The following is a 27617-nucleotide window of genomic DNA, read 5'->3' on the forward strand; positions in this document are numbered from 1 at the left end:
ATGCTCTACCATGAATAAATAAAAGAGCTTGCAACAATATAAGGAAAACTCTAGTTCTTTTTTTTGTTAAAGAATTATTTACTTAAGGGACCAGCAGGTGGCATACTGGTTAAGGCGCTGGATTCCCAGGTAGTGGACTGTGATATGAACCAGGGAACCAGTGGCTTTAAACTTGTGCTGGGTGTATGCGCCTGAGTGCCTAAAATCCCAAGAGAAAAATGGAGAAGGGACTGTAGCATAGCCATCCGCTGGGGGGATGATTTTTCACTTTCTGTCTTAGTCTCTCTGGAGAGTGCACGTGCCCTATCACAAAAATCTCTCTCTCAAAAACAATATTACTAGGGAACCAGCAGTTAGCGTAATGGCTGGGTCGCTGGACTCCCATGTAGTCGACCGCAGTTCGTGTCCCGGACCCGGTGGCTTAAAGCTCACGCCGGGCGCATGTGCGTGCGTGCCCAAGATCCCGAGAGGAGACTGGAGGAGAAGGGATTGCGGCATGACCATTCCCCCTGGGGGGTGATTGCTCGCTTTCTGTCTCTATGTCTCTCTCTCTGTCTGTCTGGCGAGCGCGCGCCCCCTACAGTGAAAATCTCTCCAAAAAAAAAAACAGTATTACTTAAACTTTAGTTATCATTTTTTAAAAATTTGCTACAGGGCACGTATGTTTGGCAGGGAATGAGAGCAAGAAAAAAATGGGAAAGCAAAAAACGCTAGATCTGGGACTTGAAATGTGGTTGGCCACATAGGAGACCAATGCCTTCACCACTATGACACCTGCTGGCCCCAAGACTGCAGTTCTTATGCTTTTGTTTCAATGCATAATGCAAACTTAACAGGTGATTAACAGGATCAAGCATGTAACAATAAACACATGAATAAAGATCCAAGGTAATCTGATACCTTTCTTATCCAAATTGTCAGAATATTTTCAAGGTAAGTGTTTCAAATAATCCTATTTGGAAAAGTTATTGTTTTTCCTAAGTATCTGAAACATACAAAAGATACAGAGAAAAGAGCCTACTTGTACAACCACCTAGCTTAAACAATGGACACTACAAAAAAAGCTGAAGCCTTCTGTGGACACGCCTTAGCTGTGCTCTGTTCTCTCACAACCACTACATGCTGAATTTGGGTTTATTTATTTATTTTAGAGAGGTTTTTGCTATAGGGCATGTGCTCTCACCAGAAAGACAGAGATAGAAAGACAGAAAGTGAGAAATCATCCCCCAGGGGGGATGGCCACGTCACAATCCCTTCTCCTCCATTCTCCTCTCGGGATCTTGGGCACACACGCACACACACCTGGCGTGAGTTTAAGCCGCCAGGTCCGGGACGCGAACCGCAGTCAGCTACATGAGAGTCCAGCAACATAGCCATTATGCTAACTGCTGGTCCCGAATTTGGGTTTATTATGGCTACATGTTACTTTGTGCTTCATAACACATATTATCTGCAGAGAAGAAGGGCACTTTAATCTTCCTTTAGGGCTTTAAGCTGATAGTTAATATAGCTTCTGAAACACATTTTTAATCCATACAACTTTGTGGAAACACCATTATCTCCATCTTTAAAACACTGGGACTCAAAAAGAATAGCTTGCTTAAGGTATATAGCTAGTATTTGGCAGACCAGAGAACGAAATCCATATTGCTAAAACAACTCTCAAATACCTTCCACTACAGTCCCTTTTCTTTTTGCTTTAAGAATGTCCATTCATGGGGCCAGCAGATGGCACAGTGATTACATCACTGAACTCCCACGTGGCCAACTGCCGTTCACATTCCAGACCCAATGGATTGAAAATCACGCCAGGTGAGTGTGCTGAAGATCCCAGGAGGAGAATGGAGAAGGAATTGTGGTGTGGCCATTATCTCCCCCCGCCCCGGGGGAGGGTTGACGTCTCACTTTTCGTCTCAGTCTTTGTCTTGTACACATGCCTGATGGCAAAAATCTCTTTAAAAAAAGTCCATTCATTTTTCCCCCACTCAATAATTTATTTAGTACCTATAATAAACTGGCTAAGCCTAGAAACATGATTAGGACTGTCCCTGCCTACAAGGAGACCAATGTAGTGGGACTGACGAGTTAAAAAGAATCAAGTTTGCTAAGTTCTACAAAACAGCTTTATCCACATGAAAGATTGAAGACTTGACTGCATTAAGAGAAGCCGTTATAAATGCTTCAACTAGTTAACACTTGAGCAGTCTTGAAAGCTGAGCATGTCAAAGTAGGTAAAAGGAGACGGGAGATAAAATCGAAGAAATACATTGTAGGTGCAATGAGGGTCCCCGTCTGTCAGAAGTATAGGGGTATCTCTGCCATGCACAGAGAGACTACAAAGGAAGAAAATAATCTAATTAGATCTTATTTCAGAAAGACAGCTGGGGCCGGTGTGAAGAATGAAGTAGGGCAGGGCCATCTGTTAGGGATAATAGCCAGAATCTGCCATTCTTATCCAGCACTCTTCCTACCGCATGGCCTGCTGCCCCTTCACAACGTGTAGACTGTATCTGTACCCACTGCAGGAGGTGGAAACATAACTGCAAAGTTTTCAATTTCCTTCATCTGCTAGATCAAGATTACCTCTATCATCATGCCCATAAATCAATCTGAGGAATGTCCTGCAGCAAGGAGAAAACGTAGCGAGTAACCTGAGGCAAGAGGGCAGCTTTTACAAGGAGTGGAGAGTAGAATAAACAGGAGGAAAAAGTCAGGTGTGTAGCTACTAGGGCAGGTATGAAAGTCTGTGAGAGGAGTGGCCAGTAGTGGCCAGTAGGTGTCGTGGTTGGTGGTTAAGGGCGTTGGACTCCCATATGGCTGACTGGTTGGAGTCCCAGACTTGGCAGCTTACTCTCTTCCCCACCCCCCACCCCCCTCACTCTCATTGTGTCCCTCTCTGGTCATTTTAAAAAATAAATAAACAAAATAAAGTTAAAAAAAAATTAAAGGTTATGAGAGGAAAAGGTCAGAGAGAAAGGAAAAGTGAGAAAGTAAGTCGCCAGGTCTGGGACTTGAACCTCAGTTGGCCATGTGGGAATCCAGCGCTTTTAACTCCCACCTACATACTAACCTCTATAAATTGTCTCTTATGGCTTCCATTTTGGGAAAATTACAGGAGATGATAGGGATACAAAGCACTTACATAATGCTCAAAGGAATGCTGAATAAGACTGAAAGAATCCAGGGCCAGATACCTTAACACCTTTATGATGTGGACACTTAAAGCTAGAATACAAATGATGGTCATTTATTTCTGATATGTTGGATTTGTAACAAAGTGTAGTTTTTTTTTTTACATTTTAGCATTAGAAGCATAATTTTGAAATAGATGTACTAAATCTCACCATTAACTGATGGATTATCACTTTTGCTTCACTGAAATCAGCCAACACTTGTTTTTTGTTTGTTTCTTTTTGGAGGGGAGGGTTTTTAAAATAAGGCACGTGCACTTATTGGGAAAGTGAGAAACTGTCTCCTAAGGGGATGGCCAAACCACAATCTCCTCTCTTCCGTTCTTTCGGGATTTGGGCACATATGCATATGTGCCCAGTATGTATCAAGCTATTGGGTCTGGGACTCGAACTGTGGTTGGCCATGTGGGAGTTCTGAGCCTTAACCCCTACATACCTGCTGGCCCCAACACTTGGGTTTTTAACCCCATAGTGGTAAGTTATTAGTTTTGACACTATATTTTGAGTTTAACCTCAAAACTGGGGATAAAACACCCTAACTTAAGAGTAATTCATTAAATGAGATCATACCATTAAGAATGTCTGGAAAATGTGTTTTACTTTTCAATTATTTACTAAATATCCTATTATATGCTACTCCCTCTTCACAATGTGTAGATTGTATCCATGCCCACTTCAGGAGGTGGTAAAAGGTAACCCAACTGCAAATTTTTTCAGTTTCCCCTTATATGCTGAATTAAGTAAGCAAACAAAAAAACAGACAAATAAAACAAAAAACATAGTTACCTCTATCATCTCGCCTATAATCATCTCGAGAGTAATCATCTCTGGAGCTCCATGACCGATCGTCCCGCCTGTCATATCGGTCTTCGTATCGGTCCCCACCTCCTCTGTAGTCATCATCCCTACGGTACCCACTACCAAATGCTCTTCTGCCACTGCCTATCCTGGAATCATAGCCTGTAAAGAGATCCCAAATTGAGATCACACTGGAGGAGAAAAAAGGCAACAAAGAAGTTCTTCCAAAAAAGTCACTCATCTTAAATCTTAACTGTTGTTTTACAATTACCTCTATCATAGTCTCTGCTGCCTCGGTCATCATAGCGATCCCGACCCCCATACCGATCCATGTCTCGACGGGGGCCGTCCCGATACCCGTCCCGATACCCATCCCGATACCGGTCTGAATCGTAACGATCTCGATACTCTAGAGAGAAAAGATAGGTAACACCATCCATTTTTCTTAGATATCGTTAATAGAAAAAAAAAGAAAAACAAAAACATGACAATCAGTTTGGTTTTATGTGTTTCTAATTATTCACTGTGTATCTTAAGTTTCTACAAGGATAAACCATGTTTCTCTAAAGTAGAAGAATTCATGTTGACTTAAATTTCCTTGGTGCATGGGAACCAGCAGTTAGCATAATGGCTATGTCGCTGGACTCCCACGTAGTCGACCGCGGTTCGCGTCCCGGACCCAGTGGCTTAGAACTCACGCTGGGCGCGTGTGCCTGCGTGCCCAAGATCCCAAGAGGAGAATGGAGGAAAAGGGATCGCAGCGTGACCATACCCCTGGGGGGCGATTTTTCGCTTTCTGTCTCTATGTCTCTCTCTGTCTGGCGAGCGCACGTGCCCTACAGCAAAAACCTCTCAAAAAAAAAAAAATTCCTTGGTGTAATAAACGTCGCTGTCTAACAGTTTTGATTGAGTGGGGTGGAAGGGCAGGGATAGAAAGAAAAATCTCTATATATCCCATAATGAATTCTGAAGGACATAAGGTTTAAATGTAAAAAACTAAGCACAATTCAACTTGAATCATTCATGCTCGGTGTCAAAAAAATCATAGACCACTTGAGAACCAGCAGTTAGCGTAATGGCTATGTTGCCGGACTCCCACATAGTCAACCGTGGTTCGTGTCCCAGACCCGGTGGCTTAGAACTCACGCTGGTCACGTGTGCGTGCACGCCCAAGATCCTGAGAGGAGAAGGGATTGCGGCGTGGCCATCCCCCCTGGGGGGTGATTTCTCGCTTTCTGTCTCTATGTCTCTCTCTCTCTGGCGAACGCACGCGACCTATAGCGAAAACCTCTCAAAAAAAAAAAAAAAAATCATAGACCACTTAAAAATTCTGCATGGGAGAACAATACATAGACTATAAATCTGAAAAGCAAATGAAATGGAAAACTGGACAATTAATTGTCTATAGATTTACAGAAAGGGAAATTAATAGGAAGGTATTTTCTTCTACCAAGGTGGTAAAGGTTAAAATAAATGACAATACCTAGTATTAGCACTCTTTAGGGGCAGAAGTCAATTCCTGTGCTATTGATCAGATTTAAAGGAATACACTCTGAAGGCTGTTTTAGAACTAGGCATTAAGAGGTTTAAAACCTTGTCTACTGTCCAGGTCAACAGCTTAATTTCTAGGCACTTATCTCAAGGAAGAAACTAGATAATAAATATCATGTTCAAGGACATTCATTGAGATGTTTCCAATGGCAAAACTGTGAAGCAGACAAGCTACAAATTAGTCCTGGGGACCCCATACAAAGCAGCTATTAAAACTGCTACTGAATGTTCCCATGACACATAAATAAAAAGTATGTCTTATCCACACACCTATCAGTTTCAGAGTCCCCTAAATGCCATATATTTGTATATAAAAATAAGTAGTAGTTCAGATGACAAACCAGACTGTGTAAATCATTTATAAAATGGGTAGCTTTTACTTAATTCCAACACACTGTGACAAATCATCTAATTTTCTAAAGTAAGTCAGAAACTCAGATTTTTTTTTTTTGAGAGGTTTTTGCTATAGGGCGTGTGCACTCGCCAGACAGACAGATAGCGAGAAATCACCCCCACATGGGGGATGGCCACACCGCAATCCCTTCTCCTCCATTCTCTTGGGATCTTGGGCACGCACGCACATGCAGCGCCCAGTGTGAGATTTAAGCCACTGGGTCCGGGACGCGAACCATGGTCAACTACATGGGAGTCCAGCGACATAGCCATTATGCTAACTGCTGGTCCCAGAAACTCAGATATTTTAAACTCATTGATCAATGAATCGATAGCCTAGGGTCAGCAGGTAATAGAAGGTTAAAGTTGGAAGCCCACATGGCTTTCCACGGTTCGAGTCCTGGACCTGGCAGCTTAAAAATCATGGTGCATGCAAGTGTATACAAGCCCCAAATCCTAGAAGAATGGAGAAGGGATTGTGGTGTGGCCACAAATCATCCCTGGGGGATGATTTCCACTTTCCCTCTCACTGTCTCTGTCTCTCTCTGGAAAGCACATGAATCCTATGGCAAAAAAGTTAAAAAACAAACAAACAAAAAAAAAACCCCAGTCTATGGGCCCAGCCAAAATGGTCCACATAGCACCATCGTTTTGGGAAACTGGAAGCTACACGGGAAGCCAAGATTCCACCTGAACACAATGGAAGTGGCTGTGCGTGTATGTAATCTGAGTTAATTAGAAGATCTGGATGGGGGACTGTCTCACTTTTGTTCCTTCTCATAAAAAACCCCCCAAACCACCCCAAAAGTCCCAAACTACAAACCTTTTGGGTGGCTTATAATGTGTGTGTGGAGGCCTGTCTTTTTTTTTGTTTCTGATGATGGCTGCCTTTTGAACAATATTGGTTTGAAAATATCATTTGTTCTATGTGACCAGACATAACATTTCCTGGTATTTTAAATGTCATAAATTTAAAGGATATGCTAATGCTAGTTAAATAATTATATGTAGGACAGAATCTAAAATAGGACAAAAAAAATCAGCCATATGTTTATGTTGAAAAATTTTTTTTAGTTTGGGTATGTGCACCCACTGGAGGCAGAGACACAGAGAAAGAGAGAGCGAGCATGTGGTAATCTCTTCTCCTCTCAGAAGTTCGTACCCACAAACACACTAGGTTTGGGACATAACTGTGTAGTTGGCCATGTGGAATCCACTTGTCATCACCACCACACCACCTACTGGCCCAAAATGTGTTTTTAATTTCTGAAGAGACAGATACACTCTACATAATTGTATTAGAAGCCATTACTAAAATTTTAGAGTAATATTTAGTAGAAGTATCCCCCAGGTGTCTTTTTGCCTAGTACTTCAGACCTTTCGGTACAGTCTGAGATCTCTAACGTGTTAACTAAGTTGGCTTTGGGGCAGCTTTGGATAACAACAGCACACTCACTCTTTCTTGTTATCCATCCTGCTTGCTCTAAATTCAAGGTTTCAGCTGAGAAAATAGTCATGTCCCTTGACTCAAACAGGACCCTTGGTCTGATTGTCTGCTTTTTCTTTCAAGAGCCATTTCTTCCTGTTAACAATAGAATCTCTTGCATAAATGCTGAAGTAAAGCACCTCAGGCCGTTCTCCCCAAAGTTTTGTTGAGTCACAAAGACTTGATCACAGTCAGATACAAACCTACAAAATTATTCTTCCTTCTGACCTCTGCCCCACTCCTTCTTTCTACTACATCATAATTAGGTTGAGGAGGAATATCCTCTTAATAGAAATGATAAGTCATGTCTTTTACTGTTTCTCCAGTTGTAGTTGATACAGAGTTCACTAGGTTATCTCACAAAATTAAAATTTGTGAATTTTAAAATATTTTAAACACATAAAAATGAATTTTAAAATATTTTAAATACATAAAGGAAGCAATAACTTTCAAACCCATTCCTTAGATTTAGTAGACAATATTTTACCATATTTATTTTAGCTTTTCGTTTAATAGTACTACGTTATACACATAACAGGATTTCCCTTAACACTCATCACTATGATGGCTATGTCATCATGCCTATCTTTGTTTTGTATTCTTACAACTTACGGTTTAACACTGTAGCATATTGTTTTCAAATTTCTACAGATATCTGTGTCCCCCTAACCTAACAGATTCTGAATTTGATCCCTGTTGTATATTTCATGTATATTATGCAGTAAAATATTCTGTTTTGGGGGAGAGACATTTTGCTATAGGGTGCTTGTGCTCGCTGGAGACAGAAAGCGAGCATCACCCCCAGAGGTCTTGGGATTTGGAGCATGCATGCACACATGCCCAGCCTGTTTTAAGCCACCTGGTCTGGGACTACAACCCCACTGGATTGTGTGGGAGTCTAGTACTTTAATCACTATGCCACCTGCTGGCCCCAAAATACTCTATTCTATAAAGACAGACAATTCATTACTAACAGATCCTGTCCATTTTTCAGATTAAAGTGTTGAATCTTTGATCATGAATTTTAATAAAGTTACATAATTTTCCCCATAAATGTTTCATAAAACAAACCCTTTGTTGAATTTTGTTGTACATATAAAGTTGTAATCTACCTAGTCCTACCCCCTGCATTCCCTAGTTCCCCTTTCCAACTTTTCCCACCTGAACTGTATTTTATTTATTCACATATTCTCTCTCTCCCCCTCTAACATATATCTAATAAGGACAAGAATTTTTTTGATCTGTTCTTGTTCACTGCTATATCCTAAGCCTAGAACTTTGGTCCCATGATAGTCATTTATCAATTTTTAAGTGAATGAATATTCTGTTATGCCACAATATCTTCTACATCCCGTAAAGACTTTGGTACATGCAGGATCAGCAGATGGCATAATGGTTACATCGTTAAACTCTCATAGTCGAAAGCTGTTCTAATCCAAACCCAGTGTCTTGAAACTCACACCAAGCATACAGGCATGCATTCCCAAGACTCGAGAGGAGAATGGAGGAGGAAGGATTATGGCATGGACATCGTCCGGGGAGGTGATTTCTCACGTTCTATCTTTCTGTGTCTCTCCAGTAAGTGTACATGCCCTATAGCAAAAAAAAACTTCTTTAAAAAAAGAAAAAGAGGGACAAGCAGTTGGCGTAATGGCTATGTTGCTGGACTCCCATGTAGTCAACTGCAGTTTGAATCCTGGACCCAGTGGCTTAAGCTCACACTGGCACACATGTGTGTGTTCCAAAGATCACGAGAGGAGAATGGAGAAGGGATTGCAGCGTGGCCATCCCCCTTGGGGGGTGATTTCTTGCTTTCTCTCTGTGTCCTTCTGGCGAGCGCACACATCCTACAGCAAAAACCTCTTCAAAAAATTTTTAGAGAGAGAGACTTGGGGCACTCATGTACATGGTATATTTTATAAGCTGCCCCAGCAAGGATTCAAACCATGAAGCCATGTGGGATCCAGCTCCCTTAACCACCAGGCCATGCGGTGGGCCCTTGCTGAACTTTTAGTTCAACTAAGTTACTTTGTTTTATCTGCTGGGTGCCTTTAAAAACAACCTTCTTGGGGCGAGCAGATGGTGTAATGGTTATATTGCTGGACTCTCACACAGTTGGCTGCATGTGCATGCACACCTAAAATTCCAAGAGGAGAATGGAGGAGATGGGATTGTGGTGTGACCATTCTGCCTGGGGGATGATTTCTTGTTTTCTGTCTCTCCTGTGAGTGTATGCTCCCTATAGCAAAAATCTGTTAAAAACAAACAAACTAACAACAAAAAAACTTCTCAAGAAAGAAGAGCCTGTTCCTCGTTAAGACTTTTTTCTCTGCTAAGTTGTGAATTTACCTATTTTTTTTTCTGCCTCTATCAATTCTTTTGGATATTATAAAATTTTCCTTTATATCTGCTCCCCCTCTTCTATCTTCTAATGTGATCATCTGCACCAACACATCTGGTCCTATGACTGCCCCCTACCCCCATCTCAAGAACACAGAAGAAACAAACTTACTGTCTCCAAAGCTATCATCACCTCTTCTAGGTGGGTAGTCATCAAAACTGTCTGTGGCAGGACGGGACCGCCAGTCTGTATCCGTTTTATCAGAATCCCGATTTCTATCTCTGCCAAAGGAACGGTCATCCCTGTCTACAGATACATTGCAACAAAACATGAGTTAGTTCATAGAAACTTTGCCCAGTATTTCTTACATCAACAGAAAAACCCCAAATGTACTTAATTTCCCTTTTATATCACACTAACACCATAAAGTTGCCCTATAAGAGCACTCTCCAACTTAACTGGATGATTCTGTTCCTCATGTACATTCCTACTGTTATTTTATGCTTATCCGTCTCATATTCTATATATGCCAGGAGTCCCTGAAACACTTGCCTCATTAGGCATTATGTACCTCCATCTACTTATTATATACTTAATGTTTATTTAGATCATTCAGGGGTTTCTAAGTCTTAAGAGTCAGTGTAAGAGTGGGCTGCTTAGTTCTTTGTTGTAGGATTCATCTCTGCATTCTATTTATTAGATGCCAGTAGCACTCCTTCCAGTTTTGACAACCCACAGTATCTTTAATCACAGCCTAGTCTCCTACAGTGTAAAACTCGTTGACAACTGTTATTCTAGAGCAGGTAGGCCCACTGTTACCATTATGAGAAATTTCTGGGAAAGAACACCTCTGCTTTGCCACCCCAGGGCTGTCTCCGAACAGGAAAGTTCTACTAGTTTTCTTACCTTTGTCCTGTGCTTGATCAGCAACATCCACTCGAATTCTCCTGTTACCTAGAGACTAAGAGCAAAGAACGAATTAACCAACCCTTCGTTCTGATTATGCACAAATCTCATGAGGGACCTGGAATACCTAGGCATAGCAGAAGCACAAGGGAGGAAAGATAAAGAGAAGGATGTCAATTGAGCCAACACTCCAATTTACTCACTAAAAGAATACCTTTTAAGGGCTTTAATGGGGCTGGCAGATGACGTGGTGGTTAAGGATGCTGGACTCCCACATGGCTGACTGGGGTTTGAGTTCTGGACCTGGTGGCTTGCTTTCTCACTTTTTCTCTCTCTCTCTGTCCCTCTCTGGTCAAATTAAATGAATAAATAAAGTTAAAAAATTCTTTTTTTTTTTTCCTGGAGAGGTTTTTGCTATAGGGCACGTGGGCTCGCCAGACAGACAGAGAGCAACAGAGAGACAGAAAGCAGGAAATCCCCCCCCAGGGGGGATGGCCACGCCGCAATCCCTTCTCCTCCATTCTCCTCTTGGGATCTTGGGCATGCACGCACAGGCGCCCAGCTTGAGTTTTAAGCCACCGGGTCCGGGACTCGAACCGCGGTCGACTACGTGGGAGGTCCAGTGACATAGCCATTATGCTAACTGCTGGTCCCTAAATAATTCTTAAAAAAAAAAAAGAGGGGGGTTCAAAACTGCAATTAAGCCTATAGGATTAAGACCTTTTAAGTCGGCCTTACATGGTTATCATGTAATGAATGACCTTACTATCTTTACAAAGACAAACTTCACAGAATCGAATTAACTTTTTAATGATCCAAGACAATTTGTCAAGTGTAATACATTAAAAAATATCCAATCTGGGAACCAGCAGGTGGCACGGTGGTTAAGGTGCTGCCTTCCGCATGGCTGATGATTTGAGTACTAGACCTAGTAGTGTGCTTTCTTACTTTCCCTCTCTCTCTCTGGTCAAATTAAAATAAATGAAGGAATAAAATAAAATAAAATAAATACCTCTTAACAACAAAAAATACTAATAAGCTACATAAAAAGTGTGCTTGATTAAAAAAAAGGTATGTTTGGTGTCTTCGCAATTGTTTATTCAAATATTCATAGAGCTACTACTTTGAATCAGCAAAATTCCATAAAGTGTGGGGTTTATAATCTAGAATTCTTCCACTCAATGTTAACTTTGGATAAATTAGTACTTCCAGGGATACACAGTTTTCCTTTTCCCACATCATGTATATACTTTGAACTCAATTCTATTGCCAATTTTTCCTCCTTTCATAGTAGAATCTATGGTTAAAGGAGAATAACAATTGAATTCCACATAGGCAACCCCATGGTTCAAGTCCCAGACCTGGTGGTTTGAGAAACACGCCAGCACATGCGAGTATGTCTTACTCAATCCTAACAGAATGGAGTGGAATGACTATGGCCTGCTGGAAGGTACATTCGTCCATCTATAATGGACGCGTACGCCCTGTGGCAAAAACAACACAAAACAAACCCAGATTATATTAAATACCACTATGACAAAATTTCTAAATAACAAATAATTCTCGAGTGTGGATCACAGTATGTAATACTAATAGTTAAACCATCAAACTTCAGATACTAACAATTCCATGTTATTCTTTCACTTTGAATGAGGTTAATGATCAATAATATTAATACCTAAAATGATCCAAGAGAACCAGCCTGGTGGTGTAGACAGTAGCAAATTAAACTGCAGTGCTAGAAACCATGTAGTTAACTGCAGGAATGGATCCCCAGGTGAGACTGAAAAACTGAGGATGTGCACATGCCCAGGATCCTGATGACCTAGAGGGCTGGAGAGAAAGCTCCCAGCACAAGATCCTGTTTAGGGTGCTACTTTTTCTCTCATGTGCATTCATACACACCATCATAAATTAAATAAGCTCTTTAAAAAAATCTAAAAAACAGAGGGGGACCAGCAGTTAGCATAATGGCTATGTCGCTAGACTCCCATGTAGTTGACTGCGGTTTGCATCCTGGACCTGGTGGCTTAAAACTCATGCCGGGCGTGTGTGTGTGCGTGCCCAAGATCCAGAGAGGAGAAGGGACTGTGGCGTGGCCATCCCCCCTGGGGGCTGATTTTTCACTTTCGGTCTTTCTGTCTGGCACGCGCACGTGCCCTATAGCAAAAACCTCTCTCTCTCTAAAAAAAAAAAAAAAGAAAAACTTTGGAATGCCATCAGCTCTTCATATGTATTTAAATAAATATATTTTCTATCCCTACTTGACACCAATTTTAGACTTTTGTGATACTACTCAACTGGGAGATAGCAAACAGTGAGGGTTTTTTTTTGCACACCCCGCCCCCCCCCCCCGCCCCCGTTATACATCACTTGTCTCTGGAAAGGAAAATATTTATGGGCATTTTCCCTCTTTAATTGCCAGAGGGTGTATGTGCTTAGAGGAAAGAGGAAGAAAAAGATAAAGCACCCCACAATGTGGCTGGTCATGTCATAATCCCTTTTCTTCCGTTTCACCATCCTGCTGGGATTTGGGGGATGCATGCATACCTGCCTGGTATGTTTTATTTAAGCTACTGGGGCCAGGATTTGCATGGTGGCAGGCCTTCTGGGTCCCTTAACCACTAAGTGGTGGAGCTGGACCAGACAGTGTTAAAAAGCATTATAACTGAGGGGCCAGAAGATGGTGTAGTGGTTATATCGCTAGACTCCAAGTCCCAAACTCAGTGGCTTAAAAATCATGTCAGGCGCATGTGTGTGCGTGCCCAAGATTTCAGGAGAATGGAGAAGGAATTGTGCTGTAGCCATCTCCCCTGGGGGTGACTTCCCACTTTCTCTCTTACAGTCTTTGTCTCTCTCTCTCCAGCGAGTACAAACATCCTAAGGTAAAAACCTCTATTTAAAAAACAAAAACAACCAAAGAATTAGAAGTGAGTCTATTTTGGGACCAGCAGTTGACGCAATGACTATGTCACTGGACTCCCACATAGTCGACCGTGGTTCAAGTCCTGAACCCAGTGGCTTAAACTCACGCCAGGCAAGTGTGTGTGTGCAAGCCCAAGATTCCGAGAGGAGAATGGAGAAGAGACTGTGGTGTGGACATCCCCCGTAGGGGGCGATTTATCACTTTCTCTCCCTGTCTCTTTCTTTCCGGCAAATGCACACGTCCTATAGCAATAACCTCTCAAAAAAAAAAAAAAAAGAGAAGTGAGTATATTTCTAGCACACATTACGACACTTTGCAAGAAATACTACCAAACCTTGCTAAATTAACAAAAACATTACAATATTTTCTTTAAATGGGATAACGTCCCCCCTTTTAAAGAGAGATTTTTGCTATAGGGCGTGTGTGCTCTCCCAAGAGACAGAGAAACAGAAAGAACAATTACCCCACCACGTTGCAATTCCTTTTCCTCCACTCTCATCTTGGGATTTTGGGCACACATGCACAAGTGCTGAGCATCAGTTTCAAGCTGCCTGGTCCAAGACTTGCAGTCGGCCATGTGGGACTCCAGCAACATAAACCATTATGACATCTGCTGGTCCCGGATAATGCCTTTAACGTTAAACTGAACTTAACTTTTCTTTTTGCTATTAAAGAAAGCCATAGGAGCTGAGGCAAAGCTTTGAGTGAACTGATTTGAATTTTTGTTTTGTTTTTGCTATAGGGTCAAGTGTACGTGTGTGTGGGGGGTGGTTGGGTAGTGAGAAATCATCCCTCAGGGGGATGACCACACTAATACCTTCTACTCCATCCTCTTCTCAAGATTTTGGCCATACACACATATTCAGTTTGTTTTTTAAGCCCCTGGGTCTGGATGTGAAAAGCACTGTTGACCATGTGGGGGACCCAGCGCCTTAACCATAAAGTCACAGGGATGGCCTTCTCCCACGATTTTCTACTTAAATACCTTGCTGAACTACTAAGGCCTATTGAACTTGCTCAAGTTAAGTGTGACTTGCTAGAGAGGCTGAATGTTACGTGATAGTCTATGGAAAATTCAGACTTATCTCTGAAGTAGCTACTGATCCAACCTAGAAAATAATGGTTTCACTGATAAACATGAGATATGTGACCTCCTATCTTCCCACACCCCTCACCCTTATTTTCTTTACCTCTTCATTGAGACTCAGGGCACTAAGCAAGGAATCCAGGTCCTCAAATTCGGCATAACCAAAGCCTTTCAATCTCTCTGGATTGCTGGGTTCACGTGGTAATCGCACCGCACTGATCTGAAGGAGTAAAGAAACAAAAGAAATTTCCCGGCATTCTTATTCATTTGCCCTCTCTCTTTATATCCACAAAACCATCAAGATATAAGAAATGACTTTTTCTGAATACACAAGAAATTGGTGGTCTCAAGGAGGAAAACATGCAGAGGGGTAGTAGACTGGATTATACGCCCTATTACAACATATCAATTTAACCCTTAAAAAAAAAAACAAACATGAATTCAGGGTACTCCTTTTATCGCTGACTTTACCATATTACAGTCTTGGTTTTTAAAAACTAAAAATCTCACTCAGTTCTATTTTGGACACTACCCTCGACATCTAGTTAACTGCCTAAAACTTTAACACTTACATTTAATCCTCTAAAGAATTCCTTAATGGAGTCCTCTGTCACATCATAGGGCAGGTTCCCTAGAAAAGCAGTGTAGGGTGGCGATTTGGGAAGACGGCTCCGGTCAATATTGGGTTCCCGAGCAGCCCGTGGAGCAGTGGGAAGGATGGAACGGTCAATTGGAGGTGCCCTATACACATCGTCATCGTTACTGTGCCAAGTGGTTGAAACTAGAATAGAAGAGTGGATTAAAAAAAAAAAAAAAAAATCAGAGGAAACATGTCTTACTACTGTCATAGAATGAAAGGAACTATGCTGACTGCCAAGTATTAAACATGCTACACCAGGAAAGAAACAGACAAAGAAAAGGTAAGGATTCAGTATTGACAGCGGTTTCCAAAGAAAAAATGTTTCTGAAATGTTAGAATCAGAATAGCAATGGGGGAAAACCCACCTTAGTATCATCTCTTTGTTTCCAAATATTTCAAGGCCCTCAAAGGCTCGGGTTTTTATGCATTAGGTTGTTAAAAAAGACAGGACTTTCCCCACAACCCAATAATAATGAAGTACTATTTATGGAATGTCACTCCGTATTAAGTACTTTCCACTCACTATAGCCCACCTTACTAAAAATCCTATGAGGTTGTTCCCTATTTTACAGAAAAGAAAACTCAGATTTCAAATAGTAATTTGCCCAAGGTCACAGAGGGTAAACCTGGGTCCCCTTTCATTCCAAACTACTCATACTGATGATTCCCCAAATTACTATCATCACTACCAATACCGGTACTACTAGGAGTACTATTAGGTCATTGAGAAAGTCACGATGTATATTTCTATGCAAAAATGCACCATGGGGGACCAGCAGGTGGCGTGATGGTTAAGGTCCTGGACACTCTCCCATGGCCAAACACAGTCTGAATCCTGGACCTGGTGGCTTGCTTCCTCACTGCCCTCCCCATGTCTCTCTCTGGTCAAATTAAAATTAAATTAAATTAAATAAGTAATTAAAAAAACTGTTTTATGACTTTCCCGATGACCCAACAGTACTATTACCAACAACTCTGATACTATTACTGACAACTCTGATATTTCTGTTAGTCTATAGAGAGTACTTTCTTCATGGTTTATCCTTGCTTTAAAAACAAAACAAAACAGGGACCAGCAGTTAGCGTAATGGCTATGTTGCTGGATTTCCAGGTAGTTGACCGTGGTTCACATCCCAGACCTAGCAGCTTAAACTGACGCTGGGCATGTGTGTGCATGCCCAGGATCCCAAGAGAAGAATGGAGGAGAAGGGATTGCGGCGTGGCCATCCCTACTGCGGGGTGATTTCTCGCTTTCTACCTTTCTGTCTCTCTGGCAAGTGCACGCGCCCTATAGCAAAAAACAAAAAAACAAAACAAAACAAAACAAAACAAAAAAACCTCTCCAACAAAACAAAACAAAACAAAACAGGGGGACCAGTAGGTGGCACAGTGGTTAAGTCGCTGGGCACTCCCACATGGCTGACCATGGTTCAAGTCCCAGATCTGGCAGCTTGCTTTCTTACTCCCTACCACCGTGTGCGTCTCTCTCTGGTCAAATTAAAATAAAAATAAATGAATAAGTAAAATAAAATTAAAATAATTATTCAAAACAAAACACCTAAACAAACCTTTCCCTAAAGCCCTGTCCATGAATTTGTTCTAGAGATTTCAACACCTATGGAACAATCTGTATGAAATTTCCTGTTTTCAGTATGAGATAGGTTACAAAAGAAAAACCATTCTTTCAATCTGCCATTAAGTTTTTTTTTTTTTGGAGAGGTTTTTGCTATAGGGCGCGTGCCCCCCCTACGCAAACCGACAGAGACATAGAGACAGAAAGTGAGAAATCACCCCCAGGGGGGGATGGTCATGCCTCAATCCCTTCTCCATTCTCCTCTCGGGATCTTGGGCATGTATGCACATGCGCCCGGCTTGAGTTTAAGCCACAGGGTCCAGGACGCAAACTGCGGTCGACTACGTGGGAGTGCAGAGACATAGCCATTACGCTAACTGCTGACCCCTCAATCTGCCATAAGTTTTTTATAAAAGGATTATTTTATTTAATTTTATTTTAATTTGGCCAGAGAGGGACAAAGTGAAAGTGACAGAGAGCAAGAGAGTATGCAAGAGAGAGGGAAAGTGAGAAGGCAAGCTTCCAGGTCTGGGACTTGAACTGCAGTTGGCCATGTGGGAGTCCAGTGCCCTTTACCACCACATCGTCTGTTGGCCCCATAGTCGGCCATCAGTTTGTAGGGGAAAAAAAAAAAAAAAAAAAGGTGACCATATGTATGTCATATCTGCTAATTACAAAAAACACTCCTGGTCTGTTTCTAGCTACTACGTGAAAGCACAAAGTTTGTCTAAATGATGCTCCAATCACTCTTCTGTATTTTCCCACTATAATTACCATTTCCAGTCCTTTCCTTAGAACTTTCACTTACCTAAAGACATCTTGATATCATACTAAGGGCTCATAACAATTATTCCTTGGCTCTGATAACACAGCTTACAAGTTATACTACAGTATCATTTAATGAGCACATTACAGATTTTAGACCTAAAAAAATTTAGTAACAATTTATTCTTGGGGACCAGCAGATGGCATAATGGCTATGTCACTGGACTCCCATGTAGTTGTCAAATCCCGGACCTAGTGGCTTAAACTCACGCTGGGCATGTGTGCGTGCATGCCCAAGATCCCAAGAGAGAACGGATTGTGGTGTGGCCATCCCCCCTCCGGGGGAAGGGGTGATTTCTTGCATTCTGTCTCTTTCTGAATGCACATGCCCTATAGCAGAAACCTAAAAAAGTCATGCTGGGTATATGTGTGTGCATGCAGAAAATCCCAAGAGGGAAAAGGATTGTGGTGTGGTCATCCCCTCTGGGAGGAACATTTCTCACTTTTACTCTCTCCAGTGAGTGCATGCACCCTACAGCAAAAACCTCTCTAAGGAAAAAAATTTAGTCTTGGAGCTATCAGGTGGCATGGTGGTTAAGGTGCTAGACTAGACGCCCATAGGGCCGACAGCGATTTATTCCTGGACCTGGCAGCTTGCTTTCTCTCTGCCCCCCACCCCCGTGAGCACATGTGCCCTATACAAATTAAAGCAACAACAACAAGAGAAATTACCCCCCAGGAGGATGGCCTTGCCATAGTCCTTTCTCCTCCATTCTCCTCTTAGGATTTAGGGCGTGTACATACATGAGTGTGGCAGGACTTGAACTGCGGTCAGCCATGTGGGAGTCCAGCAACATAACCATTATGCCATCTGCTGATCTCAAACAATTAAAAATAAAAAAAAGTAGGGGCCTGGGGCTGGCAGGTGATAGATCCTCACATGGCTGACCGCAATTCGAGTCCCAGACCTGGCAGCTTGCTAGCTTGCTTTCTTACTTTCCCTTTCTCTCTGTTTCTGTCTAGTCAAATTAAAGAAAATAATAATAATAATAATAACCACAACAAATGTAAATAAATAAATAAATAAATAAATATCTTTTAAGGGAAAAAAGTAGGGGCCAGTACATGGCGTAGTGGTTACGTCACTGGACTCGCACATGACTAATTGTGGTTCAAGTCCTGTATTTACTGGCTTGAAACTCATGCTAGGCATGTGTGCCTGTGTGTGTACCGAGGGAGGAGAATGGAGAAGGGATTTTGTGTTGTATTCATCCCCCACGGGAGGGTGATTTCTCACTTTTTCTCTCACTATCTTTGTTTCTCTACAGTAAGTTCACATGCCCTAAGGCAAAAAAATTCCTCCACAAAAAAGAAAAATAAATTCATTTTTACTTTTCAAAGATTAAGTCTAACAGGATAGTAATTTGAGAAAAGACTGCCAATGCCAAGAGCCAAGACTACCATTAAGTATTCCTAAATAACCACGTTGGTCTCTACTGTAAAATCGAATACGCTAAACCTGAGATTAAATGTAAGATTCTGGGACCAGCACATGTAGTGGTTAAGAGTACTGGATTCTTACATGACCATGGTTGAAGTCCCAAACCTGGCAGCTTGGTTTCTAACTTTCTCTGTCTCTCTCCCTTGCTGGTCAAATTAAAATAAATAAATAAGTTACATAAAATAATCATTAAAAAAGTCACTACGATCCTATAAAATATGTAAGATTTCATCCTATAAAATGAGTAAATTCATTTCAAATTACAAACAATGTGAATTATTGTAGTATAGGTTTTCTAGAAGATAATGAAAATTCCAAGCATAATATCAAATAAAAGAAAAATTACCATCTCCTTCCAGGTCGTCTGTTTCATCAGCCCAGCTGACTGGTTTGGGGACATAGGTGCTTCCTCCACCAGTCCCCCCATCCTCAGCCAGAAAGTCTGTTAGGGAGATAGTCTTCCCCTTCTTATTCTTCTTTTTTGCTGTTTTAAAAAGAGAAAGATTATTCACTAAAACTCAGGTAATTCAGAGTGTAAAATATAATACTACTAAGTTACAGATTACATTGTTCTGTGTAAACACTCATTTAGGTACAATAAAAGAGAGTCTAGGGACGAGTTAGCGTAATGGCTATGTCGCTGAACTCCCATGTAGTCGACCGCAGTTCAAGTCCTGGACCAGTGGCTTAAACTCACGCTGGCCGTGTGTGTGTGTGTGTGTGTGTGTGTGTCCAAGAGCCTGTGAAGTGTGTGTGTGTGTGTGTGTGTGTCCAAGATCCTGAGAAGAGAACGGATTGTGGTGTGGCCATCCCCCCGGAGGGTGATTTCTCACTTTCTATCTCTCTGTCTCTGTCTTTCTGGCGAGCGCACATGCCCTATAGCAAAAAACCTCTCCCTTGCCTCCACCCCCAAAGTCTAGAAGGATGTTTTTAGGGTTTATCTCTGGGTAATATGACTGGAACAGGGACAATACTTTTGAGATTTTTAAAAATTCACAATTACTTCTGTTTGAGACAGGTTACTACACTTGTTGTTCTCTAGATACAAAGAAAAAAAATACAGCCCCCTCATATAACAGGTTGTATGGCACTTTTAAAAAAAGTTTTGCCTGAGAGCATGTGAACTTGGAGACAGAGATAGATAGAGCAAGAGAGAGCAAGCACATTCTTGGGGAATGGTCACAACAGCAATCCCATTCCTCTCCCCTTTTGGGACTTTGGGCACACTTACAATGCATGTATGCACACACTTGTATCCAGTGTAGCCTTTGGGTACAGGACTTGAAGCAAGCAGTGGGCAGTGTAGAATCCAGCCACCTTAACCACTACACAACCAGCTGGCCCTGTTTGGCAATTCTGAGGACTGGCTGTTAACTTGTAAAATAACCATGTGAAGATAGAATCATAACTAAAGTTACAGAGATATTAGATGGTAGGGCTAGAGTAAGTCCAGAGTTCTTCCTACTATACCACAGGAAACCTGGCCTCTAAGCAGCCTTTTTGGGGGGTCAGACGGTGGCATAATGGTTAGGGTGCTGGACTCCCATACGGCCTACCGTGGTTTTAGTCCTGGACCTGGCTGCTTGCTTTTTCACTTTCCCTTTCTCTGGGGAATTAAAATAATAGTAAATAAAATTAGGAACCAGCAGAAGGCATAATGGTTTCATCGCAGGACTCCCATGTAGTCAGCTGCAGTTTCTGGACCCAGCAACTTGAAACTCATGCTGGGCATGTGTGTGCACACTTGCCCAGAGTTCTGAGGAGAATGAAGAAGGGACTGCAGTATGGCCATCCCCTCTGAGGGGTGATCTCTCTCTTTGTCTCTCTGGCAAGCGTGCATCATATAGCAAAAATATCTCTTAAAAAAAAATATATATATATATAAAAACATTTTTTTTAATTCTTTTTTTTTTGGAATAGAGTTTTTGATATGGAACACATTTTTGATATGGAACACATGCACTCACAAGAGAGACAAAAAGCAAGAAATCAGCCCCCAGGGTGATGGCCACACTGCCATCCCTTCTCTTCCATTCTCCTCTTGGAATTTTGGGCACAAATGCACATGTGCCTGGCATGAGTTTTAAGTTGACAGGTCCGGGACTTGAACCATGGTCAACTACGTGGGAGTCCAGCAACATAACCACTATGCCATCTGCTGGTTCCAATAAATAATGCTTAAAAAGAACAATGAGGTTTTTTTCCCCTTTAGTCATGACAGTATGTGAACATGAGGATAGACTGGGGATAGAGGAAGATGAGACACTCCACTGGGTCTAGTCCTGCTGCCATCCCCTTCCTACGGTCTTCCAAACTATTGGATCCTGGACACTTGCATACATGTGATCCTCAGGGGATATGAACTAGGGTCACCATGTGGGTCCCAGTTTCTTTTGAGCAATGGGTTACTGCTACTGCACAATGCTGGCCCTGAGACGCTTTATTATTAGTTCTATGACAGGTTATTACAACCACAGTAAAAGATGTACTCACTTATTTGAAAGTGTCAGAATGCTAAAAGTCACTCTAGATCTCTCTGCCCTCTAGAAAAGTTTTATCTCCTTTATTAGCATCACATATGAAAATAAGATAGGGGACCAACAGTTGACATAATGGCTATGTTGCTAGACTCCCATGTAGTTGACCGGTTCGAGTCCTAGACCTGGTGGCTTAAACTCACGCCAGTGCATGTACATGCGTGCCCAAGATCTCGAGAGGAGAATAGAGAAGGGATTGTGGCATGGCAATCCCCCCTGGCAGGTGATTTTTCACTTTGTGTGTCTCCCTCTGTCTTTCTCGCAAGCGCACGTGCCCTACAGCAAAAACCTCTCAAAGAAAGAAGATAAGATAGAATAAAATGAAAATTCAAGAAAACCCGAACAACCAAGTGAGCTGATCCTATCTGGCTCTTTCTATCTGGTCCTCAGAACTTCTGAGATGATAACCTACTGACAGCTAATTCAGAGAAGCAAAAGGAGCTAAATGAAGTTGAATTTGTTCAAAAGCAGATACTCTATGATTAAGAGAAAAGTAGCTTTGCTATTATAAAGATCTGTATTATAGCTTTTATAATCCTACATTTCTCCAGCACGTTCCAATTACCAATCCAAGAGGACTAAATATCTCTAATTTGATGCACTCTTGCTCACTGAAGACTGCTCTTGGTATCTGTCTTCCTCTTTTTTTTTTTTTTGAGAGGTTTTTCACTATAGGGCACATGCGCTCACTAGACAGACAGAGACATAGAGACAGAAAGCGAGAAATCACCCCCCGGGGGGATGGTCACGCTGCAATCCCTTCTCCTCCATTCTTCTCTCGGGATCTTGGGCACGCACGCACACGCACCCGGCATGAGTTTTAAGTCATCAGGTCCGGGACGTGAACCGCGGTCGACTACGTGGGAGTCCAGCGACATAGCCATTACGCTAATTGCTGGTTCCCAGTATCTGTCTTCCTCTTAAAAGACTGTTACAGGCCTCTTTTTCGTAGCGACTCGGAGGAGGCCAGTTGCTTCAAGATGAAGCTGAATATCTCCTTCCCAGCCATGGGCTGCCAGAAACTCATTGAAGTGGACGATGAACGCCAACTTCGTACTTTTTATGAGAAGCGTATGGCCACAGAAGTTGCTGCTGACGCTTTGGGTGAAGAATGGAAGGGTTATGTAGTCCGAATCAGTGGTGGAAACGACAAAAAGGTTTCCCCATGAAGCAGGGCGTCTTGACCCACGGCCGTGTCCGCCTGCTACTGAGTAAGGGACATTCCTGTTACAGACCAAGGAGAACTGGAGAAGGAAAGCACGAATCTGTTCAGGGTTGCATTGTGGATGCCAATCTGAGTGTTCTCAACTTGGTTATTGTTAAAAAAAGGAGAAAAGGATATTCCAGGGCTGACTGATACTACCGTGCCTCGTCGTGCCTCGTCGCCTAAGAGAGCTAGTGGAATCCAAAAACTTTTCAATCTCTCTAAAGAAGACGATGTCCGCCAATATGTTGTAAGAAAGCCCTTAAATAAAGAAGGTAAGAAACCTAGGACCAAAGCACCCAAGATACAGTGTCTTGTGACTCCCCGTGTCCTGCAACACAAACACTGGCGTATTGCCCTCAAGAAACAATGTACTAAGAAAAATAAGGAAGAGGCAGCAGAATATGCTAAAAAAAAAAAAAAAAAAAAAAAAAAGACTGTTATACATCATGGCCTTCTGGACACAGTAAGAACCTCAAGTATGATAGCCTCAATATATAAACTAGATGACCTTGGCTATAATAGTTATACAAACAAACAATGATGGTGATGAATGTGAAGTCTCCATATTTCTCACAAGTGACTTAAAACTAATCTGGCTCAAAAAATATCATTTATGATCAACCAGACCATATTCTGAATTCACTCTACAATGTCAGAAGCAGTTAGTTATGCAGAGGGTGGGTCCTATAGCACTAACACTGCCCTAACCCACATGCAGAGTTACAAAGAAAAAACTTTTTTTCAGCGAGTTTTTTGTTTTGCTTTGTTTTGTTATATACTCGACAAAGACACAGAGAGACAGAGAAAAAGAATGCAAGAAATCACCCCTGGGGGACAGCCATGCAAAAATCCCTTCTCCATTCTCTTGGGATTTTGGGCACACAAGCATGTGTCCGGTGTTGAGTTCTGAGCCACTGGATCTGGGACTCGAACCAAGGTCAACTACATGGGAGTCCGGTGACATAACCATGTCATCTACTGGTCCCACCAGGGAAGTTTTAATAAATGAATTTAAACAAGGTGTGAGGTAAATTACTTAGACCACATAGGTTTACCTTAAGTCTTTATAGTTTTCTCTCATTCAAAATCATTGCCTGAGATTAGTATGAAGCTAGCTATAGATCTTTTCCCCCCTGGGGCTTAATCTAGTATCATCAGCTAATATGTAATTATTAACTTGTCCTGCTATTGGGAGAATAGAAATGTGAACTGGTCAGTCCAAACAGAAGCCAATTTCAACATAAGAACACTAAGAATTTGGACACAGTATCACTTTCCCCCCCTTGCTCTACATCTCTCTTAATTTTTCCTCTGGGGTATGTACACTTAATAGAAAAAAAGAGACAGGGAAAGTGAGAAAGCACCCCCCAGGGGAGATGGCCATGACCCAGTCTCTTCTCTTCCATTCTCCTCTTGGGATTTTGGATGCACACATGAACCCTATGAGTTTTTCCAGCTGCCAGGTCCAGGAACTGAACCATGCTGCTGGCCATGTGAGATATAGCTAGCTGCCTTAATCTCCAAGTCATCTGCTGGCTCTACTCTACATATATGCTTTATACCAGACAGTGAAATTTGGAATTACCTGACCTGTGGTTTGATTTAAATCAATTTTATAGAGTAGGATTTCTCAACTCTTACCCTTTGACTTTTTTTTTTTTTTTGAGAGATTTTCACTGTAGGGCGCGTGTGCTCGCCAGACAGACAGAGAGAGACATAGAGATAGAAAGCGAGAAATCACCCCCCTGGGGGGATGGTCACGCTGCAATCACTTCTCCTCCATTCTCCTCTCGGGATCTTGGGCACGCACGCACACGCACCCGGCGTGAGTTTTAAGCCACCGGGTACGGGACCCGAACCATGGTCGACTACGTGGGAGTCCAGCGACACAGCCATTATGCTAACTGCTGGTTCCCACCCTTTGACTCTTTTGACAAACAAGCCTAACACTTTTTTTTCAATTGCAATAGGGTGTGTGCGCTTGCCAGAGAGAATACACCCTGTAATCTTTTTTCCATTTCTTCGCTATGCCATCTGCTGTCCCCTTTTTTTCCACTGCCCATCAGGTCGGGATTCTGGGCTTAGACACGTTATATCCAATTTGTTTATCAAGTCACAGGGGCTAGGATTTCAACTGCCATCAGCCATGTCAGATCTGGCTCCATTAATCACTACACTATGCGGCTGACCCTTTTAACGATCTTCTTTAATATTATTTGAAATTTCAAAATAAACTAAACATCAAGACCAGCAGTTAGCATAATGGCTATGTTGCTGGAACTCCCATGCAGTCGACTATCGAGTCCTGGACCCGGCGGCTTAAACTCACACCGGGTGCGTGTGAGTGCATGCCCAAGATCCCAAGAAGAGAATGGAGAAGGGACTGCGGCGTGGCCATCCCCCATGGGGGGTGATTTCTCACTTTCTGTCTCTGTCTCTCTGGTGAGCACACATGGCCTGTAGCAAAAAAAAACTCTCAAAAACAAAAACTAAATAAAATAAACATCATGACTAAAAGATATTGAAGCACTATTCATTTCAGAATATCTTTTCAAATAATGCATCTCATCTTTTTCTCTGATTATCACCTTCCACCACCACCAGAAACCCTCTGGCTGAGGAATCAGTTGGATAAGGTATTCAAAGACAGACTAACATTCCTTTACAAGGAACCAGGTGGTGGAAGAGTAGTGCTGCAACTGGATCCACGTGGAAAAGGTTCTGGGATCTCCCTGAGGGATCAAAGTATGCATGTGCATGCCCATGATTCAGACCAGCGGAGACAGGGGATGATGACACTGTGCAGGATTCCTGTCTCTGACTCTCATGGAAAAAATGATGAACTTTAAAAACAACTTTAAAATAAACTTAAAAAAATTTATTTCACAAGATGTCTAACTTATTTAAATCTAGCAGGAGCACTGACTCCATCACAATGTAAGCAGTAGATTTAAAGGAACCACCCCTTAGGGGCAAAATTCACACACCTAAAGTGGGTGTCAGTGTTTGCCCCAATCCATTTTATTCCTATAAAGGAAAAAAAGTGTTAGCTAAATCCCCCATATCCTTTGCTTCTCCAATCCCTGGCCCATTACCAGTTCAGGATATCAACAGTGTTCTCTGCTTTTATAAGCAAGTAATTGTTTAATGCTCCAGTTCTATCAGTCCCTTGCCAAATGATCGAATTGTTCCAATTCCTTAATTTTCTCTAAATCGTATGTGAACTGGTAAAAAAGTTAACCATCAGCTCACAAAACATGTTCCAATGATTACTGAAGGCCAAACACACACATTTCTTTTTTATATCCATAACAAGTTCTAACAGACACACAAAAAAATACATCTGATTGGCTTAATTCTTAAATCAGGGTTTCTCAATTTCAGCCTTATGGACATTTTAGGCTGGGCAATTTTTCCATTGATAGGGCTCTCTGTAAATTATAGGATGTGTAGCAGAATGTTCAGCCTATACTCATTAGATGCCAGTAGCAACTTCCCCTCCTCACCCTGTTCTGTGGAAACAAAAATATCCAGAGATATTGGCCAGTGTGTGTGTGTGTGTGTGTGTGTGTGTGTGTGTGTGCCACTGAGCATACCGCCTCTCAATGAAGAGCCAACCGCCGTTCAAAGTGATGCTTTCGTTTCAAGAAATAGAAAGGTTAGAAAGTACACCAGTAAGCCAGCTGGTAGTGTAGTTGTTAAGGCATTTGGGTCACACATGGTCAATGTGTGGTTTGAGCCCTGGACCCAGGGGCCTGAACACACTGGGCACATGTGTACACATGCCCAAAATCCAGACAGGAGAACAGATAAGGACTTGCGACAAGGCCTTCCTCCCTAAAGGAGTGCTTTCTACCACCTGAAGCTAGAGCACGTGCCCTTTAGCAAAATCTAAAACAAACAAACAAAAAGATACACTAGAAAATTAAAAAATAATTAATAAAATTAAATAAGTAATTATTCAAAGGGGCCAGCAGGTGGCATGGTGGTTAAAAGCACTGGATTCCCACATGGCTGACTATGGTTCAAATCCTGGACCTGGCAGCTTGCTTTCTCTCTCATCAAATTAAAAAAATAACAACAAATGGAATTAAATAAATAATTTTTTAAAATAAAAAAGAAAGGCTATGCTAAGTGGCAGAAACTAATCACGAAAGACCAGTATTCTCTGATACCATTTATGTACAAGGTCCAAGAGGGGATAAATCTATAGAAACAGATTAGTGGTTGGAGGAAAGGGGAAGTAATAGCTGACAGTGTCTCTTTTTTTGGGGGATAAAAATGTTCTCAAATTAGGGACCAGCAGATGGCGTAATGGTTACACTGCTGAACTCCTACATAGTCGACCGCAGTTCAAGTAAGACCCAGCAGCTCAAAACTCACACCAGGCACATGCACATGCATGCCCAAAATCCTGAGAGGAAAATGGAGGGGGAAGGGACTATGGCGTGGCCATTCCCCTGGGGAGTGATTTCTTGCTTTCTGTTTGTCTGTCTGGCACGCACACATGCCTTATACCAAAACCACATGCCCTATAGCAAAATTAAAAATTAACTTAAGAAAAAAGTTCTGGGAACCAGCAGTTGGCGTAATGGCAATGTCGCCGGGCATGTGTGTGTACGTACCCAAGATCCCGAGAGGAGAATGGAGGAGAAGGGATTGCGGCGTGACCATCCCCCCTGGGGGGTGATTTCTCGCTTTCTGTCTCTACGTCT

The 27617-nt window shown here is 42.0% G+C and overlaps 1 protein-coding gene across 3 annotated transcripts in view; it reads right to left on the reverse strand.

Annotated features, from left to right (window-relative positions):
• EIF4B (eukaryotic translation initiation factor 4B) overlaps window positions 1–27617 on the reverse strand; it is a 50324-nt gene that overhangs the window by 14442 nt on the left and 8265 nt on the right. For all 3 annotated transcript variants that reach the window (XM_014592588.2, XM_006141587.3, XM_014592592.2), the window contains exons 2-8: window positions 19505–19642; window positions 15252–15460; window positions 14783–14899; window positions 10667–10721; window positions 9932–10066; window positions 4261–4398; window positions 3978–4151 (exon numbers count right to left, since the gene is read on the reverse strand). In XM_014592588.2, coding sequence (XP_014448074.1) covers window positions 3978–4151; window positions 4261–4398; window positions 9932–10066; window positions 10667–10721; window positions 14783–14899; window positions 15252–15460; window positions 19505–19642 — 966 coding nt within the window. The remainder of the gene's footprint in view (window positions 1–3977; window positions 4152–4260; window positions 4399–9931; window positions 10067–10666; window positions 10722–14782; window positions 14900–15251; window positions 15461–19504; window positions 19643–27617) is intronic.

The sequence above is a fragment of the Tupaia chinensis genome, unplaced genomic scaffold (assembly GCF_000334495.1).
Source record: "Tupaia chinensis unplaced genomic scaffold, TupChi_1.0 Scaffold000059_1, whole genome shotgun sequence".
Classification (NCBI taxonomy): Eukaryota; Metazoa; Chordata; class Mammalia; order Scandentia; family Tupaiidae; genus Tupaia; species Tupaia belangeri.